The sequence below is a fragment of the Cajanus cajan genome, chromosome 5, assembly GCF_000230855.2.
Source record: "Cajanus cajan strain Asha chromosome 5, NIPB_CcT2T_4, whole genome shotgun sequence".
NCBI lineage: Eukaryota > Viridiplantae > Streptophyta > Magnoliopsida > Fabales > Fabaceae > Cajanus > Cajanus cajan.
In genome coordinates this window covers 64296982-64316048 of record NC_138521.1, presented here as the reverse complement: position 1 = coordinate 64316048, position 19067 = coordinate 64296982, and the positions used below count along the sequence as shown (strand labels likewise).

At 32.4% G+C, this 19067-nt stretch overlaps 3 protein-coding genes across 3 annotated transcripts; 2 read left to right on the top strand and 1 right to left on the bottom strand.

Moving 5' to 3' along the window:
- Positions 1-1179: 1179 nt before the first annotated feature.
- Positions 1180-3823, top strand: LOC109810219 (early nodulin-55-1). The gene is made up of 2 exons (XM_020373628.3): positions 1180-1470; positions 1709-3823. Exons 1-2 carry the CDS (start codon positions 1269-1271, stop codon positions 2104-2106), a joined length of 600 nt encoding a protein of 199 aa, XP_020229217.1. The 5' UTR covers positions 1180-1268; the 3' UTR covers positions 2107-3823.
- Positions 3824-7318: 3495 nt separating this feature from the next.
- On the top strand, positions 7319-14493 carry LOC109810173 (putative cyclic nucleotide-gated ion channel 5). The gene is made up of 8 exons (XM_020373569.3): positions 7319-7478; positions 8666-8753; positions 9386-9968; positions 10504-10716; positions 10864-11165; positions 11877-11988; positions 12804-13040; positions 13444-14493. The coding sequence occupies exons 2-8, from the start codon at positions 8695-8697 to the stop codon at positions 14131-14133; spliced, it is 2196 nt and encodes a 731-aa protein (XP_020229158.1). The 5' UTR covers positions 7319-7478; positions 8666-8694; the 3' UTR covers positions 14134-14493.
- LOC109810252 (transmembrane 9 superfamily member 10) lies at positions 13987-18732 on the bottom strand. Its single transcript, XM_020373673.3, has 7 exons — positions 18427-18732; positions 17444-17608; positions 17242-17351; positions 17037-17145; positions 16832-16944; positions 16574-16724; positions 13987-16285 (listed from the first exon to the last, which is right to left on the bottom strand). The coding sequence occupies exons 1-7, from the start codon at positions 18544-18546 to the stop codon at positions 15128-15130; spliced, it is 1926 nt and encodes a 641-aa protein (XP_020229262.1). The 5' UTR covers positions 18547-18732; the 3' UTR covers positions 13987-15127.
- Between the last annotated feature and the right edge of the window lie 335 nt (positions 18733-19067).

The window sequence follows — 19067 nt, the reverse complement described above, 5'->3', positions numbered from 1 at the left end:
GTAGTACTTTTTTTTTTAAATTTTTACGTTTCAACAAACTTAAAATTATTTATAATTTTGTCAACTATCAAAATTGACTAATGTTATTACCATCTATATCATTATGCATGCCCAACGGAACCACACACACTGAGCAAACTCAAAATGAGCAAACAGATAATCAATGAGCAAACCCAAAATGACCAAATGGATAATGAGCAAGCCCACATTCAAAATATTGCGCATATTATCCACCACAAACCCTAAAAATCATGGAAGAAAGCTTTGAAGGAGAAAAGAGGGAAAAGTGGTCGTTCGAACATTTTCATTGTGGTGACCGTCAAAAGAGTTACTAGCGTGCACAAAGGAGTCGTCGAAAATTGTTTCTCACATTATCCATGGAGAAGAAGATGAAACATTGGAGCACAAACTAAATAAGTCAACATCTATCATAGAATATTTTGACATATTTACAAGTATGTCATCACATCACTTTTGATGTTATGTAGATATATAAGACTTGACATAGAAAGTACATTATGAAATCCTCTTTTTACACTAGTTATGTGTACCAGATTCTAAGTTCAAACTTGTTTACCATATCTCAATCAAATGAGATCTTTATAACTTTGAATACAATAATAAGATAACTAATATTTTTTTTAGTAAAGCTTAGTAAAATAAGATAAAATGAATCAATAAGTTGATAGATTGAGTAGTTCTGAGTTTGATTCCTTTAAATAAAATCTCGAATTTGAGTATTGTGATAAAATAAAAGTGATTAAAAAAAAACCTCTGACGAAAATTAATTATCGATAGATCCAATAGATACTTTGCATCAATAATATAATAACCAAAAAATTAAATTTATAAAAGACCATAAATTATATATTTTCATCAATTGATTTTTTTTTATTTATCAAATATCCTTTTTGGCTTTTCCGACAAAATTTTCATATAAGATCGTACAAAGTTAAAAATAAGCTCATTTGACTTTGGGAATTCAATTAGATTAATTAATAGTCATTTATATCTTTTAATCAAATTTATGTGCTTAGTTTCATCCTTAAAGGTATCGAAAAGGTGCTTTTCCCTTAAAAATGGTGCACATTGGCTCGCCACTTTGCGAAAATGTTATGCTGCTGCCAATTGCCAAGTGGCTGTCATTCACAACATACCCTATTTATTAACTGGAAACCCAAAACCCACTCTATTGCTTTGCATATTTCACATTATTTTCACCTTCTATATATTTCTATTACTACTGCTGCCGCTGTTATTTAATCAAAATGGCTTTATGTTTAGCAAACAATGCATCTCCATTTTTGGTGATGCTAATCTCAATGTGGCTCTTAATATGCTGCTATGAAGCCAAAGAATATGTGGTTGGAGGCAGTGATAATTCCTGGAAGGTTCCTCTCTCATCCTCAGATTCACATTCACTCAATCACTGGGCCAACACTCACCAATTCAAAATCGGCGATACTCTCAGTAATAACTCCATTTCGTTCCTTTCTTTTCCTTATGTCCTATATACATATACAGAAATGCCAATACTCTCAAGTCTCAACTATATTTATACACTAAATTAATTATATGTACCACGTACGTGATCTTGACGTACCATGGATTTTAGATTCTAACCTGTTAAGCGTATGAGCTTTTATTTCTTGGTTGCATTGTTTGTGTTTTCTGTCTCTTCAATTTTTGTTGTTGTATGCGGATACAGTTTTTAACTACGACGAGAGAACAGAATCAGTGCATGTAGTGAATAACACGGACTACGAAAGGTGCAACACGGTGGGGCAAGGACACGTGGTATTCAACGATGGCAGCACCAAGGTCGTACTTAACAAATCTGGATTCAAACACTTCATAAGTGGAAATAAAAGTCATTGCCAGATGGGGTTAAAGCTGGTTGTGCATATCGTGTCTAACAACAAAACCAAAAAGAAGTTTCATTCTCCATCTCCATCACCATCACCATTACCACTTTTGCTTTCCCCATCACCGTCACCTTCACCTTCACCTTCACCGCTTCCAAATAATCAAGGTGTTACTTGTAAATCAGGTGGTGGATTCATGGGAGTTATGATGTTGATGGGAGTGGTGGTATTAGTATCTTGAGAGTATTGTGTATTTGCGTATTAATGTCTTTGAGCTTGATTAGATATAAGTTAAAAATATCTTTTAAAAATTTCTCTATTAAAAATAAAGAATATTTTTATATAGAGAAATTTTAAAATATAATTTTAAATTTATATCTAAACATGTTCTTTGTACATGATTATATGCAACATATGAGGTTAACTAGCTAGGTCAAGCATTTTGGTTATCATTTTTGTTTTTAAGTTTGAAAGGTTTTCCTTTGATGGGAAAAAAGGTTGTTTCAAGTGAGAACGTACGATTGCACCCTTTAATTCCAATGCCCGGTCTTGGTAATTTTGAGATTGAATAAGTCATTTGGATATAAATGCATGTGCATTGCCTGTTCCAAAGTCATTGTTGCCAAATAAGTTCTCCTCTTCTTAATTATTTCTGTATTTTACCATTTCGCATTATATATTAAAATAATAATTTCCACTTACGTACATGATTTACCCTGCTAAATGCATTATGTTTTAGAAGGATCCAATCCAGTATTAATCCTCTTGGCCGGTTTACAATTTTTGGAGTTCTGCTATCTATATATTGCACGGGGACTTTTTAATTACAATGGAAAAAACACGACAATTAATAGTATTGTTGTCATTAAACTAGATCAAATACTAAATACTATTAAAAAAAGCTTTTTTATTAATACTTTCATTTATTTTTGGCAACACACGTAATTGTAAACAATATTTCCGGTTATTTATCAAAACTAATCTGCTCGCGAGAGATTTGAGACAATTAAAGGTGAGTTGTCTTTTCCAATTAAATTTTCTTATTAGATAAATAATTTAATGTTTTGAAAGATTATAATTGTGCCTCGTTTATACACATTATATGGCTATATATATCTTTAGACTTTAGTTAATGTGAAATTTAGGGTTTTGTTTTGATATAAATAATGAGAAAACTAATATTGTTTAACAACATATAAAGTTTTTAATTTGACTTAAAAGTTGCCGTGCTTGAATGTTCCTAGCTCACCTTGTCAGAAAATTAAGGTGTGACAATAATGAAATTGTGGATATCATGTCCTTGACCTTGGCAGTTAGCAGAGTCTGAAACTAATCAATTTTGAAGGTCAAGCAGAGAACGTGTCAAATGGCAAAGACTCCACTTGCAAACAACACATTGTTTTTCGCCTTCTAATCCTTCTTACCACATTCTCCTCTTTCTTTTCATTTACACCATAACCTACCAAACTAGACTACATATATAATTGTAACATACTTGCATAGATTTGGCAATAGTGAAAGTCATAATTAACTGGTTGGAGCAAAGATGGCAAAAGCTGAAGCAATGAAAGAGGGTTCTTCTTCTTCTACTACTCAGCAACATTCGACAGATGTACTTCACCAACGTAAGAAAATGCCAATGAGTCCGATGAGAATGGCGATTGGAGGGTTTGCAGCCATCACTGTGTTAGGTTACTTGGTATTGTACTCCAATAAGAAGCCCGAAGCATCAGCCATGGATGTTGCAAAGGTTGCCACTGGAACGTCCAACCCAGATAACACCCATCCCCGCAATTAACCTTCAATGAACCATGCAAAGAGCCTTGCAGCAACGTTATATATATATATATATTCATCGTTGTACACTATGGCTTTAATTTGTTTAGCTTATTTTCGTTTGTTCTTTTCATCTTTGCTTCATTTCTGTTTTATTAAGTTTCTTCCAATTGTATCCATCACCAATAGACTGCAATAAATATATATATATATATATATATATATATATATATATATATATATATATATATATATATATATATATATATATATATATATGTAGTTCTTATATTCGCCTTAGTTATGACCTTTAATGTTATCTCGATGATGAACACCATCAATTGTCGGAAAGTCCTTACTATGTATTTTTCTCTTTTTTTTTAAGAAAGAAAAAAAATCTATCTAAGTAAATTCAACCTCTTATTGTATCAAATAATATTACTAATTAGATTAAATATATATATAAAATTTCATCTAATTCTAAAATTATTTGATAATTTATTATATTATTTTATTTATATAAAATGATATTCAAAATACATGTAAATATTAATTGTTAAATAATATATTTAACAAAATTCAAATTATTTGAAATTTGACATAATTACAAGTATAATATCATTAAATATATAGTTGAATTTATTAAATTTACATGATATAAATAATTATTGGATATTAAATTTAACAGTTAATACCAGTATTTTCTTCAAGTTGGTGGAAATAAAACTTTAATTTTAATTAATAATAATCTAAAATTATCTAAAATACTATAAAAAAAAATTGAAAAGGTAATCATATTATTTTTGTATATTCACAATAATAAGATGCTTTGCCTGACCTTTGAGTTTTGAAGTTGTATTTGGACAAATTTATTAATTAATTAATAATAGATAGATTAGTTGTGTACAAAAGGATGCCCTCTGCCAAAAGTTTTAATTAAGCCTTTACTTTCTCATGTGATGTTTTTATCCAAGAAATAAATTGTTTTCGGTTTTATTCGGATGATGGTTGACCCATTGTTAAATAAGTCGTTAATTATATTTAATGTATAAGACCATGTTTGGATATAAATTAAAATTTTTAAAATTTTCTACTAAAAAGAACTATTTTATTTTTAGTAAAAAAAAATTTTAATATTTTTTTCTAATTCTGTATTAAAAAATTATTTTATTTATTTTATTATAAGTAAGGATAATAAAATGAAAAATAATTCATTTTTAATTTACTTTTAAAACCATAACTCAATCTTAATTAAGTTCATCGATATGGAATTTAATTTACAAACTAAGTTAAACACATATTTTATAACAAATGATAATATTTACAAGCCATTAAAAAAATAGATTATCATATAGTAAATTGTAACACTTTGCATTTTCTTAATAATTATTAATTTTATTAAATTATTTTGTGTTGTGATAATTAGTTATTTAATTGTTGAAAATTTTCAGAAATTTAAGAATTTTTATGAGTTTTAGTAGTTTAAAAATTTCTTTAAATAAAGGTCAAGCTTGATCTGGTAGGATACGGTATATTAGATTTTCTTTAAGATTTGAGTTTTATATATAAGTTTACTTCCTAAGAAATTTAGAGAGAGAAAATTTAGAGATAGAAACTTTGAAACTTCCCGGAGGAGGTCATTTTCTTCTTCCTTCTCTTATTTTCTCTCAAATTTCGAGGTAAGGAAAGTTAGAACCTCACTCTTTATTGATTGTTATTAAAATATTTGCTAAATGATTGTATTTGTGTTGTTGTGTTGAATAATTTTAAAGATTAAGTTTGTTGAGCTTTTTGGTTCTTGGTTTTTATGAGAGGAAATTGATGAATTAATTGGAATGGTCTTTGGATACATGTTGAAATGAGAATTATATATGGATTACTGATGTAGTTAGGAGTTTTAGTGTTGCATGCTTAGATTTCTTGAGTTTTAATTTGTGGAGAGCCAAAATCGAGGTTCTACTAAATATAAAATTTATCATCATATCGGACACAACTTCAAGACACCAGATGTGATGTACATGTTATGATGTAGCTCAACTAATAAATAATTCTATTTCAATAAATTTTAGTTCACACACATATACATACACACAAACACACACATTATTTAGCAGGTCACATAAACAATTAAATAAAAATGTCCATACACATATCGTTTGGCAGGTTGTTACATAAACAACTAAATAAAAATGTATGTCATATTAAGCAAAACTTATCTCATATTAAACAAGACTTCTATTTAAATGTGGTGTATTTATAAAGTTTTGATACTTTTTTATTAATATGATTCACATAAATAAATTTAATTAAATGTATTATTAATATAACGGGAAAATAAATTAAATGAAACAAAAAAAAATCGAAACTTGTCAGAGTTTAAATACTTTTTTATTAATATGATTCACATAAATAAATTTAATTAAATGTATTATTAATATAACGGGAAAATAAATTAAATGAAACAAAAAAAAAATCGAAACTTGTCAGAGTTTAAAGTTACTTTAAGTTAATTTTATTTGCATAATTCTTTTTAAGTATTATCAATAAATTATAAATATACAATATTCAAATGTTTTTCTCATTTGATCGATTTTAAAGGGACAAATTTATAATTAAGTAAAAATTATTAAATAGTCATATTATATATATACTTATTGTGAATGAGAGAAAAATAATAGTAAAAAAATATATTAATAAGTTAAAAGCTAATAAGTCATTAATTTGAATGAAAGTAAGAACGGATCGTTAAAAACTATGAATTATATTATTTATTTGTAAAAAAAATAAATGTCTTAATGAAAATTAATTATCACAGAAGATAAATAATATGGTAACTCAAAAGAATATTAAGAAGTTAAAAATAATTATGACATGAATGAAAATATTAATTATATATCTTGATTTATATATTAAGTAAATAGATAAAAAAAATAGTTTAAAAAATAAAAAGGTTGAAAATATAAAATATACACACATTATATATATATATATATATATATATATATATATATATAATATTAAAAAAAAAAGGTCAGAGAGAAGTGTTAATATTATTTTTTGATCAAATTTTAATTATATTAGCTAATCAATTAAATATATTGACAATCTTTTTATGTGATAACTATACAATCTCAATCTTACAGTATGAGTCACTGAATGATTATTGAGTATTTTTAGCTAAGCAGTGGAGTAAATGGTAATCATTTATTTAAGAGTCAAATTATGAAAGTTATTGACGGGCTAAATACAAGCCACAGTACTAAAAAAAGTATACATTATTGACCCCTTAATTACCCTACTATATATCAATGGCACTACCAAGTTATTAATCCGCCACAGAAAAGTTTTTTTTGTTTTTAATGAAAAGGTGAAACCCATAAATGAAAAACCCGGGATTTTCGACTAAAACCTTTTTACCAATAAATCAAAAAGTGGGATTGTTGAATTTATTAGTAAATTAAGGAATTAAAATAAAATTTAAAAGATAAAAATAAATTTATCTTACTAAAAATATACTTAATTCAGAATCTATTTATCTATTCTATTTGTGACAGACACGGGAATCCGCACAGAATCTAATTATTTATTTTATAAAATGAAGAAAGAAAATGTAATAGTAATAGGTAATAGGAGTTATTACAGAAATATATTTTTGAATGAAAAATAATTATTTTTGTGTATGTGCGTTGGTTCCTCTTTGCTTTTATCTGGTATATGAAAGCGACTTAATCTCTCTCAGACCGAGATTCCGCCTTAATTGCCTTCTTCTTCTTCTTCTTCTTCTCTCCGACTCCGTCTTCTGGTTCCGTTCAACATCGCGTATTTTTCTCCGACGAGGTACGTTTTTACTTCTCCACTTTCGTTGCTTAGTCTTAATGCAATCAGCGTTTCAATTTGTATACTCTTTGCTTCGAATTGCTGCATGTCTATGCAATTTTGATTTGGATTTTGGCGGGAGAGAGTCGTTCAGGTTTTGCTTGCTGTGCTGTTGAGCTTGGACTTCGGCGGCACTTAACCCTACCGCTAATTTTGGTTAGGCGGGGAAATTTTAGGACTCTTAATTTTTGGTTAGTAAAAAGGGAAGGACAATTTTCGTTATCTGTTTCTGTTTTTTTTTTCGATAATTTTTAGTCCAACAACTTCCAGTTATGAGTGTTGACGACAATTCCTCACCGGCTGCTCGATTTCCGGCTACTGTCTACTCTCGCTGTTGGATCTTAATTGAGGTTTTCTCTTGATTTATAAGATTATGTGGTGCTTTTGAAGACGATTTTGCAGACAGATAGAGTAGACAATTTCTCCCATGAATTCATCTAGCTTAAATTTTAATTTTGTACCAGGGGCAGACGAATGTAATTTGTTTCTATGTGTGTGATAAGGCTTAGCCGAATGGTTGATTACCGATAGCTGGTAATATATTTTTTAAGGATGAACTATCTTTATTTAAATTTCTTGGAATAGTTTTTTCAGAGGATCGATGTTACATTGATCTGCTTTATGAATCAAGAAATTAGTGGTGGGTGAGGAGAGGCAGAAAGTTGGCTATGATTATTTAATTCTCTGTGGGTGGAGTGGAACATATAGATAATGGTACATCCAGGGGCTTTTAATGCTATTTTAAGAGTACGAGTCTTTGATTTTACTATGTTGATTGAGATATTTCATGATAACTATATAGTAAACAGTAGGTTGGTTTAAAGGATGAAATGTTTCACAAATATCATGCTGGAAGGAAGATAACATAACAAGCAAGTCGCAACTTTAGGTTCTGGCTGGTGCAATCGATCTTCATGATATAGTAGATCTACATTTGTGGTTTAACACTCAAAGAAAGTAAACATGAGCATGAGTTTTTAATCTGTGCAATGACATTTCTTGAAACTCTATATTTTTCATGTTTGAATCAGAAATTGTGCCAGCCTCTAGCAAGAGGCCTGTAATGAACATTTGGAATCTGAGCTTGAAGATGCAATATTATTAATGTTGTTGTTCATCGTTTTGAGTTTTGTTTTGTTTCCCTGCAGCTTGTTCATATGTGATCGACTGTTGAAAGATGTTTGATTGTGGTCACAAGTCAGAATACATGGGTGGCCAGCGGGAAAATTTTTCGAGGTATCCAATATATTTTCATTGAAAAGTTGTGGTAGAGGTATGAAGGAGAAAATAGTGATGCTAATAATATTTATTTGCATGTTCTTAGCTTATGTAAGTTATTACAATTTCGAAATTCCAACTTTATAATAAATTTAGGTAATTGCAATTTGCCAAGATTGGTTATGTTATTATGACATGAACTTTTGGCATCAGTATATTTAATTGGATTTTTGTCCATATAGCATGGAAGGATATATAACCAATTAACTATTCAGTCACTTGTAAGCTGTAACGGTATTAGAATTAGAAAAATAGCTGTTTTGGAATTTTCCCAGATGTCTGTCCAGTTGAACCTTTGAGAAACTAGTTTCTGACTGCAATGTTGTACACTTTTAATTTTAAAATGCTTTACATGAATCTTGTTGATGTAGGCATAGCTTTCTTAAATTGAACTATGTTTATAGTAATCAACTCATAGTGACCTCAAGTCTTATGATATTTGATAAAGCATTCTCTTATTTATTGATTTCTACTCTTTCCCTTTCTCTGATCTAGAATTGTTCTTCACATTTCTGTTTATGAACATGCAATTACTTGGCTATAATTTCAGACCAAAGTGATCTGTTTCTGTGCATTCTGTTAATTTCTAGGTTGGATACCTTGGACTCTACACTATCTTCATCTTCTGATGCTGGAGTTATAAAATCTGGATTCAGTATTGATAAATTAAGTCATGGTGGTCATGGAAGCAGCACAACTTCTAGGTCTTTTAAAAGGGGAATGAGAAGGGGATCGGAAGGACTGAAGTCAATTGGGCGATCGCTTGGGTTGGGAGTATCTAGGGCAGTGTTCCCAGAAGATCTTAAAGTGTCAGAAAAGAAGATATTTGATCCTCAAGACAAATTTCTGCTTTTATGGAATAAACTCTTTGTTATCTCATGCATTTTGGCTGTGTCTGTGGATCCACTGTTTTTTTATCTCCCAGTCATTAACGATTCAGTTCACTGTCTTGGCATAGACCGAAAGTTGGCAACAACAGTTACTACCTTAAGAACTGTGATTGATGTTTTCTATCTCATACACATGGCTCTCCAATTTCGTACCGCTTATATTGCTCCATCTTCTCGTGTCTTTGGGCGGGGTGAGCTTGTGATAGATTCAGCACAGATAGCCAAGCGTTACTTGCGGCGTTATTTCATCATTGATTTCCTATCTGTGTTGCCGATACCACAGGTCAGAAAAAATTGTTTTCTTGAATCAACTTTTTTTTTGTTTATGCTGCTTGAATATTTTTCTTTGATTTATGACCCTCTTATTTTAAGTGTTTCTATCTTGTTATCTTTCACTTTGGATTGCTATAAAATAATATCTTGGCTGCTATTTAGTCCTTGTTTATTTGTGTTTGGAATTAGGGTTGGTGTCATTAATAAAATAAAGCTCCCCAATCCCATTGCATTTCTGTTTTCTTTGGTTTGAAAGTTGAAACTACTAAACCTGGGGATTATCTTAAAAATTTATTTTAACTGTTTTTAATTTTATTATGTAAAGTTATTTCTACTTTTAGTATTCTGCTGAAATTTGCAACTGCTTACCAGACATTCATTGATATGTTCAAAACACTTCTTTGCGATTGCCTAGTGGACATTCATTACAAGTTACAACTGTTATTTGCATAACAGTAATGCTTGTCCTTATTGTCTGCAATTTTAAGAAGTATAAGAAAACTCAACCCGTACTTTCGTTTTCTTTTATTTGTTCTTGTATTCAGATTGTGGTTTGGAGATTTCTTCAGAGGTCAAAAGGTTCAGATGTACTAGCAACAAAGCAGGCCTTGTTGTTCATTATCTTGCTTCAGTATGTTCCTAGATTTCTCCGAATGGTACCATTGACTTCAGAGCTTAAGAGAACAGCTGGTGTCTTTGCTGAAACCGCATGGGCAGGTGCTGCATATTATTTGCTGCTATACATGCTTGCCAGTCATGTAAGTTTCTGTTTTATTGTGTTTATTTTGTGATGCTTAATTCTTTCAATCTTCCCTTCCTTGTTCTATTTGGGCTATATGTATAGTTGTATACAATCTCCCTAGTGATGTTATTTCGGGCCTTTTTCCACCAATGATTATTTGCAGATAGTTGGTGCTTTTTGGTACTTGTTAGCTATTGAACGCAATGACTCATGCTGGCAGAAAGCTTGTAGTGACAATGGGTTCAATAAAAATTTCCTATATTGTGGGAACCAGCACATGGTAGGTTATAGTGACTGGCAAAATAGGAGTGAAGCTATTCTTAATTCAAGTTGCTCTGCAGATGGTGATCATCCACCTTTTGATTATGGAATTTTCGAGCAAGTCTTGTCATCTGGCATCATTTCATCTAAGAAGTTCATCTCCAAATACTGTTACTGTTTATGGTGGGGGCTCCAGAATTTGAGGTAATTAATTTTGTTTCCTTTGGACATTTATGTCGTGCATTTCATAGCAAGCTAACATCCATTAGAAAGACTAAAACAAGTATGTTCTGTGTGAAGTCTGACCACATTTCTCCAAAAGTATGTATTTCTGAATGGAGTGATTATATTATTTCTAAATAGTTATCAGACAATGTTTTTAGTTTATACAAAACTGCTGGTTATAGTTGTATCAGTAATATGGTGGATTTTGGGCAAATTGAACTCTATTTGGGTCACACCTCTTGAATATTCCTTTTGTTTACACTCTGTTTGGATGAAAAATGAAATAGGGAAGAAAGAAATAACAGGGAAAGAAATAGGAGGGATATAGATAAAAAGGAAATAAAGTAAAAAAAAATGTGTTGTTTTAATAGATAGAAATAGGAAGGAAAGTGTAGAAATTTCTTTTCAAGAAATAGGAGGGATATAGATAAAAAGGAAATAAAGTATAAAAAAAAAAGTGTTGTTTTAATAGATAGAAATAGGAAGGAAAGTGTAGAAATTTCTTTTCACTTTTTTGTATGAGAAGAGAGAGTAGAAAAAACACTTCAATCTAGAGCTTAAGATTAGGGGATTTGGATTTAGTCTGTGGAAGAAATCACTCATTCCCTTGTCTTCTCCTCCCCCTAGCCCCCTCCCTTTCTCTCCCACATTTGTTATGTCAATACCAACTTTTCATTGAATTCACTGCAGTACACTTGGCCAGGGGCTTCAAACTAGCACCTATCCTGGGGAGGTTATCTTTTCAATAGCACTAGCTATATTTGGCCTCATCCTCTTTGCGCTTCTAATTGGCAACATGCAGGTATACTTCACATCATTGAGTGTAACATATCATGAAAGTAAGATTGCTGGAAGTCTTGTCATTCAGTTTGTCCAGAACATGCAAGAGTTTCCATGGGCCTGTTTGATTGGGTCAAATATGCTGGATACTTGAATAATTGAATTGCCCAATGTTATTTTTCATGCTTATCAATATCAACAATATCAATATCCAAGTATTTAAATGGAATTACATGTTGCAATTGTATGCATGGTGTGAGTAGGATTGACTTGGCACCTGTCTTCTTCCTCTGGCTAAAGCATATATTGTTGAATATGAATGCTATAATTGATAATTTTTCTGTTCTAACTGATGAACGACGTGTATTAGTATTCATGTTGACAACCTATAAAGCATAGACTCACTATTTTGGTGTGAACACAGATATGTACGAGTATCACTTGAAAGCATGAGAACTAATCTTGACTTTCCGTGTAAAATTAAATTGTCAAGATTAAATCTTCTCACACTCGCACTTACACCTAATATGCACCTTATATGTCAGGGTCAATGTATGTGCTTCAAAGTTGAGAACTGATCTTGTTCATGCAAGAGAGATTTAAGAACTAATATGGTTCTGCATTAAGAAATTAAATCAAATGTACATTCACATGGACACACAGATAATGTGCAGCAAGCACTTGATATTTTCAAGTGTGTTCTACATGTTGTTTCTTGTTATTATCACAGAATGGCCTTGCAAATAAAATAGCTTTGAAGTTTATGTCCACAAAAGTATGAAAGAGAATATTGTTTGTAATTGATAATGAGGTTTCTGTCTTTTCCCATGATTACAGACATATCTTCAGTCTCTCACCATCAGGCTTGAGGAAATGAGAGTCAAAAGGCGTGATTCAGAACAGTGGATGCATCATCGCTTACTCCCGCAAGAGCTTAGAGAGCGTGTGAGACGGTATGACCAATATAAGTGGTTGGCAACGCGTGGTGTAGATGAAGAAAATTTAGTTCAGAGTCTACCAAAGGATCTTCGAAGGGATATTAAGCGACATCTCTGTTTGGCCTTAGTGAGGAGGGTATGCTTTCAAGCACTTGAAAATAAACAAAACATCAATATCTGAAATGTGTGATTAAACAGGGCCCCACTTTTGACAAAATAAGGACTAACTTGTAGTCTTATAATTAAAAGAACAAACTTGTGGTAATCACTTAAATATTTTTTGTTATTATAGTATTTGCAGCTAAACAACCACACAAGGTTATGTGAATTTGGTCCGTTTGCACGAGGTTAACTATTTGGTTGTTCTCTTTTTCACTGACTAGATTTGTTTTTCAAATTCTTTTACAGTTTAGACATTAAATCATGCAGTGCCTCCTCTATTAGGTTTTTTGGTCTTGATCTCTCTTAGATTAACATGTCAAATTATGTTTGAGCTTCTGAGTTTGTTAATTCATTGATTGCTTTTCATGGATTTGTAGGTTCCACTATTTGAGAGTATGGATGAGAGATTGCTTGATGCAATATGTGAGAGACTGAAACCATGTTTATTTACGGAGAATACTTACATTGTTCGGGAAGGAGATCCTGTTGATGAGATGCTTTTCATCATACGTGGTCGCCTTGAGAGTGTTACCACGGATGGTGGGCGGAGTGGATTTTTTAACCGCAGTTTTCTAAAGGAGGCTGACTTCTGTGGGGAGGAGCTTTTAACCTGGGCCCTGGATCCCAAATCTGGTTCTAACCTCCCATCTTCTACTAGAACAGTTAAGGCATTAATGGAGGTTGAGGCTTTTGCCTTAACTGCTGATGAGTTAAAATTTGTTGCCAGTCAGTTTAGGCGCCTTCACAGTAGACAGGTTCAACACACTTTCCGTTTTTACTCCCAACAATGGAGGACCTGGGCTGCATGCTTTATTCAAGCAGCATGGCGTCGGTATTCTAAAAAGAAAATTATGAAGCTTCGTCAAAAGGAAGAAGATGAGTCAGAGGGAGCTCATGAAAATGTTGGTGGCAGTTCCTACAGCTTTGGTGCTGCCTTGTTAGCCTCAAAGTTTGCGGCACACACTCTTCGTGGTGTACATCGCAATCGCCTTGCTAAGACTGCCAGGGAGTTAGTGAAACTACAGAAACCCCCTGAGCCTGACTTCTCTGCAGATGATGCAGACTAAAATTTTCATGTGTAACTACTCTCTTAAAATGCTTGTTTTCATTGACTATTGTGATTGAATTTGTGATGAAAGTTCAAAAGCAATGTATTATACAATTATCCTGGTTACAGTTGCAAGGGTTTCAAGACTTGTAATGACTCTTCATCTGTTAACCTTGTAAATTATAGTATATTGTAATATTATACATTGAGCCAACTGGCTGTCATTAGGCCTTCCACCGAGCATGTAACTGATGTACTGTTCTCAAGTTTATTATTGAAGTTACTGGTTGGCAGAATCAAGGTCTGTCTGTCTTATTTGAGATCCTCATGTAATGTAAGAGACTTTTAAATTTAATATGATTGTGGTTTACCACTGGAATCATTTTCAGTATTATTCAAGATGATGATAGCTAGGCAAGTGGAGGATATGCCTCCTTAGAATAGACTCAATAGAGCTTATAAGTAAAATCAGATTCAATCAATAATATACGACTCTATTGCATTCCCAGCCTTATTTCCTTCCTGATACCTTTTTCTTTTATAACATACTTCTAAGTAATTAACAGCATATACAAGGAAAACCATGCTTTGTTCTATGAATGCAAGCGTCTATCAGAAACATTCAAGTAAAAATACGGACATAAAATGCAATATTTATAACAAATTTCTTATTGACAAAAAGGAAGTGATTTTATTTGTTAATACAGGATCTAAACCAAGGTTTACATTTACTTCTAATTCTTTCTTTCTTTTTTCAAGATAGGCACTAAGGACAGGTAAATTGCTCACTAGTCCTCGTGTATGTGCCATACAAAACAATGAGAATATTCAAGGATAATACTGAGAGGAGGGGAAGAAGGATACTAAGGAATAATACAAAATATGAATACTAGGAAAATACATTTGATGACTTGAACAAAATACAGAACTACAAAGTATCCTATGTTGAGGAGACAAAATATTTCTGTGCTTCAACTTAGAACTGAGACCATGGGACTAAAAATTGGCAAGGTTCAGTCGATTTTCACTGACGAATATATCAGCCTTGTGAACCAGAAGCAGGCACAGAAACCAATTGTACCAGTCAACACAAAGAAAGCATATGAAAGCAGCAGCATATACCCGAAGTACAAGATTCCAGATATTGGTTTTGTGATCTCAAGTTTTGTGAAGAAGTAAAATACAGCATACAGGAAAAGGTAGAGTGCAGAGGAACCTGAAGTCAGATATGATCTCCACCACCAATTGTAGTCTTCACTACACAGCTGAAAGTAGCAGAGAACAACTGTTATCTCAGCACAGGTGATAATGAGGATGACGAACACAATGAACAGGAAACCAAATATATAATAAAATTGATGTAACCAGATTGATGTGAGGATGAAGAAAAGCTCAATGAAAACAGCACCAAATGGAAGTATGCCTCCTATTAGAATAGAGGATACAGGATTCATGTACCAAGCCTGCTCTGGGATCTGCCTAGCTATCTTGTTTGTCTTGACAGGATCCTCAATTGCTGGCTTTTTAAACCCCAAAAAACCACCAACAAATACAAGTGGAAATGAGATGCCAAACCATAACAAAAGAATAGCAAACATTGTTTGAAATGGCACTGCCCCAGAAGACCTCTGTCCCCAAATTAGAGCATTTAGCACAAAGAATACAGCAAAGGCAGTGGCAGGAAAAGTAAAGGCTGTCCCCAGAGATATTTTCTTCCATTCAGTTCCCTTGAACATTTTATAAAGTCGTGCTGAAGTATATCCAGAAAACAGTCCCATAAATACCCAAAGCAAGAGCATCACTGTCATCAATCCCCCTCTATTTGAGGGAGACAGAAATCCAAGGGCAGCAAAAATCATGGTGACAAGAATCATTCCAAAAAACTGAACACCTGTTCCAACATACATACAGAGTAAGTCTGAGTTTGATGGAGGCCTGAATACATCTCCATGTACAAGTTTCCATCCTGTCTCTTCTTGTGCTTCTTCTTGTGTCTCTAGCTGATTGTACTTTGAGATATCACGATAAAGTGTCCGCAACATTATCATAGCCACCATGCCCGAAAGGAAAAGTACAATCATCATAGAATTAACAATTGAAAACCAGTGAATCTGGTCATCAGCCATTAGAAGATAAGTATCCCAACGATATGCCCACTTCACATCACTCGCCTACAAGGTAAAATTTCACACAATTCAAAAAGAAATGAACATCTTACCGAAATACAAACAAAGTTTCACATCATTATAATAAAAAAATGAATATGAATTTATAAGCACACAAAGTTTCTATTGGAATGATATTTTTTGGATGATGATAAAAAAAAACTGAGAGTTTAAATACAAAATGTACAATATGGTACTAACGTGAATACATGTGTGAATCCCCCTTGAACAAACAAGATATAAATTCTTAGTGCCACTCTAGTAATTCAGTTGCTATGAATTATGGTAACTAACCTCAAACTCTACATCATAGGTAAAAATGATCTCCTTCTTGTCTTCAACCTCTTGAGGAGATTCAGAGCTGGTGACAAGCTTTCTAGCATGGGGATCACAGGTACTTAAGCGGGAATTCTCATTCCATTCGCCTTCATATCCATGTTTTACACTGAATTCAAAGGAATAATTTCAATGTACAAGTATTATTAACCATGAAATTAAGAGATTAGTACATGACTATTTTAACAACCAGATGGAAAAGAATTATAATACAACCTGAATGGTTGAACCTCAAATCCTACAATCCTTGACAACTGTAACTCTGGATCTTTATGATACTTGACCACAAATGCCAAGTGGTTGTGGATAAAATACTTTTCCTCTTTCATCTGTCAACATTAGTGCAGAATACACGAGGTCAAAATGAAATCAAAACAGTGGTTATAATGTAATGGTTGGCACTCAGCAAGCTTGTACATACTCCAGAATACTGTCCCTTAAGACCAACAAGGAAACCATGTAGATACACCAAGGAAGATTCCTGATCAAGTCTTCTTATAGGAACAACCAAAGGAAGGTTGTCTAAAATCCTGCAACAATGCAAGGATAAAATATCCTTTTGTCACAAAAAGACATTATTGCCACAAAGTTGCATGAGTTAAACTTGAGGGTCATTAGTGCCTCACATGTTCACGCGATATTCATCATCTATCTTTTCCTTGAACTCTCTGGAGGTTTGTTCATCAAGAACTAGACGACAAACAACATTGCACAGCTGTGGCTCTCTCATTTTAAACTGGAAGAATCAAATTGTTTCAATATTTTATCAGAGAAACATACTAAACAAAAGATAGAAAATTGCAACCTATCCAAAATATTTAAACCAACCACATAAGGAGAGTTTTCAATGCGGTCACCCCGGAGAACTTCCCCCAGATTTTCTGCACTGTCAACAATTTGCTTTGGACGACAATAAGGCAGCGAATAGTATGAGTAAGGAAGCTGTGTTTTTGTGGAAGACAGTTTGTTCACTTTCACTCTCAATGGATCTCCCTGTCACCAATGAACACAACATAATAAATAAATGTTACAATTTTGGAAAAGTCGTGGGTGTTTCTATGGTTAATCACCAATGCATTGATTGAATTAGTAGAATAAGCTGCCAACTATGTCTATGAAATGCACAATTTGAGTAAAGTAAATTTAGTTACCTTATTTTGTAAGACATTGTCATGATAGTCTCTAACATTAAAAAAAAAAACATAAAAAATAAACCCTCCACTTTCATTATTGTCCCTAACTTTTATTACTTATTGTCATTTTAGCTCTTTACATATACAAATTTACTGTTACTAGATATCTTCTTTTTACAATTTATTGTCATCTACTACGGCATGAATCAAAACGACTAACAAAATGAAAAGTAAGAGATTTATTTGTCATATTCTTAATGTCAAGGATTAATATGATAGCGCGTTAGGGACCAAATTGGTAGTTTCCTCTGCAAAATTTTGATGCAATCACACAATGACATATACAGTAATGCAAAGTTTCACGCAGACGTTATTCCTACAACTCCCACAATTACTGGCATAGGCATTGCATGATGGAATCAGGATAAGTGTGACATCTGACCACTCATCAAAATCACACAGAATTCAAACTACTCATCCCCCCAGCAAATGAAAATGAATCAAGAGGATCAAGTAAGGATCTACAATCAAGAAGGTAGAAAAAAAGGGATAGAAAAACCAGAATGACCCATCACTGATCTAACATGACATTCAATGAGAAAAGGAAGAACAGGCTTAAAATACTTGACAAGAATAGTTTTTTTTTTTTTTTTATGGAAAAGAAGAAATGTAAATGACCTTCCAGAAATCCTCAGGTGCAACACCAGGGAGGTAAAAACAGGTACTTTGGTGGGCAATGAGTAGAATGCAAATGCAGACAGAGATGCATAGATCACGAGCCAGAGGCTCTCTCGCCATTGTTTCCAAACAACACGCTCCACTCGCTCTCTTTCTCTTACCTTGTTCTGTTGTGTTGTTATTTTTTGTGTCAATTTATATGCTTTGTTCATTACAATACAAATAATGTGTTTTTTAAAAAGTAGTTGAGACACAAAAATGTGAGGATTTGTGAGACATTACATGACCATGGATGAGGCGATGACGCGCGGCACTGAATGACTCAATGGATCGCATAGCTTTAACTAACCCTTTATTACACTGATCCAACTGAATGCTTGGCTGGTGTTTTAGAATAATGTTTGGAACAATTCATTAAAATGTTGATGAACTCAAAATGTTCATGTGCTCTTTTTTTTTCTTCATAGACATACTTCACTCCCTGTCCAATATTAACAATAAAAAATTAAAATATGCTTGTGAGATATGATTTTTGCTAGCGAAACATATATTAAATAGAAACAAGTTTGAATCAAATTCAAAACAATTACATTCAATACTAAGTTTGATTAGAATATATTTAAAATATACAATTATTTTTT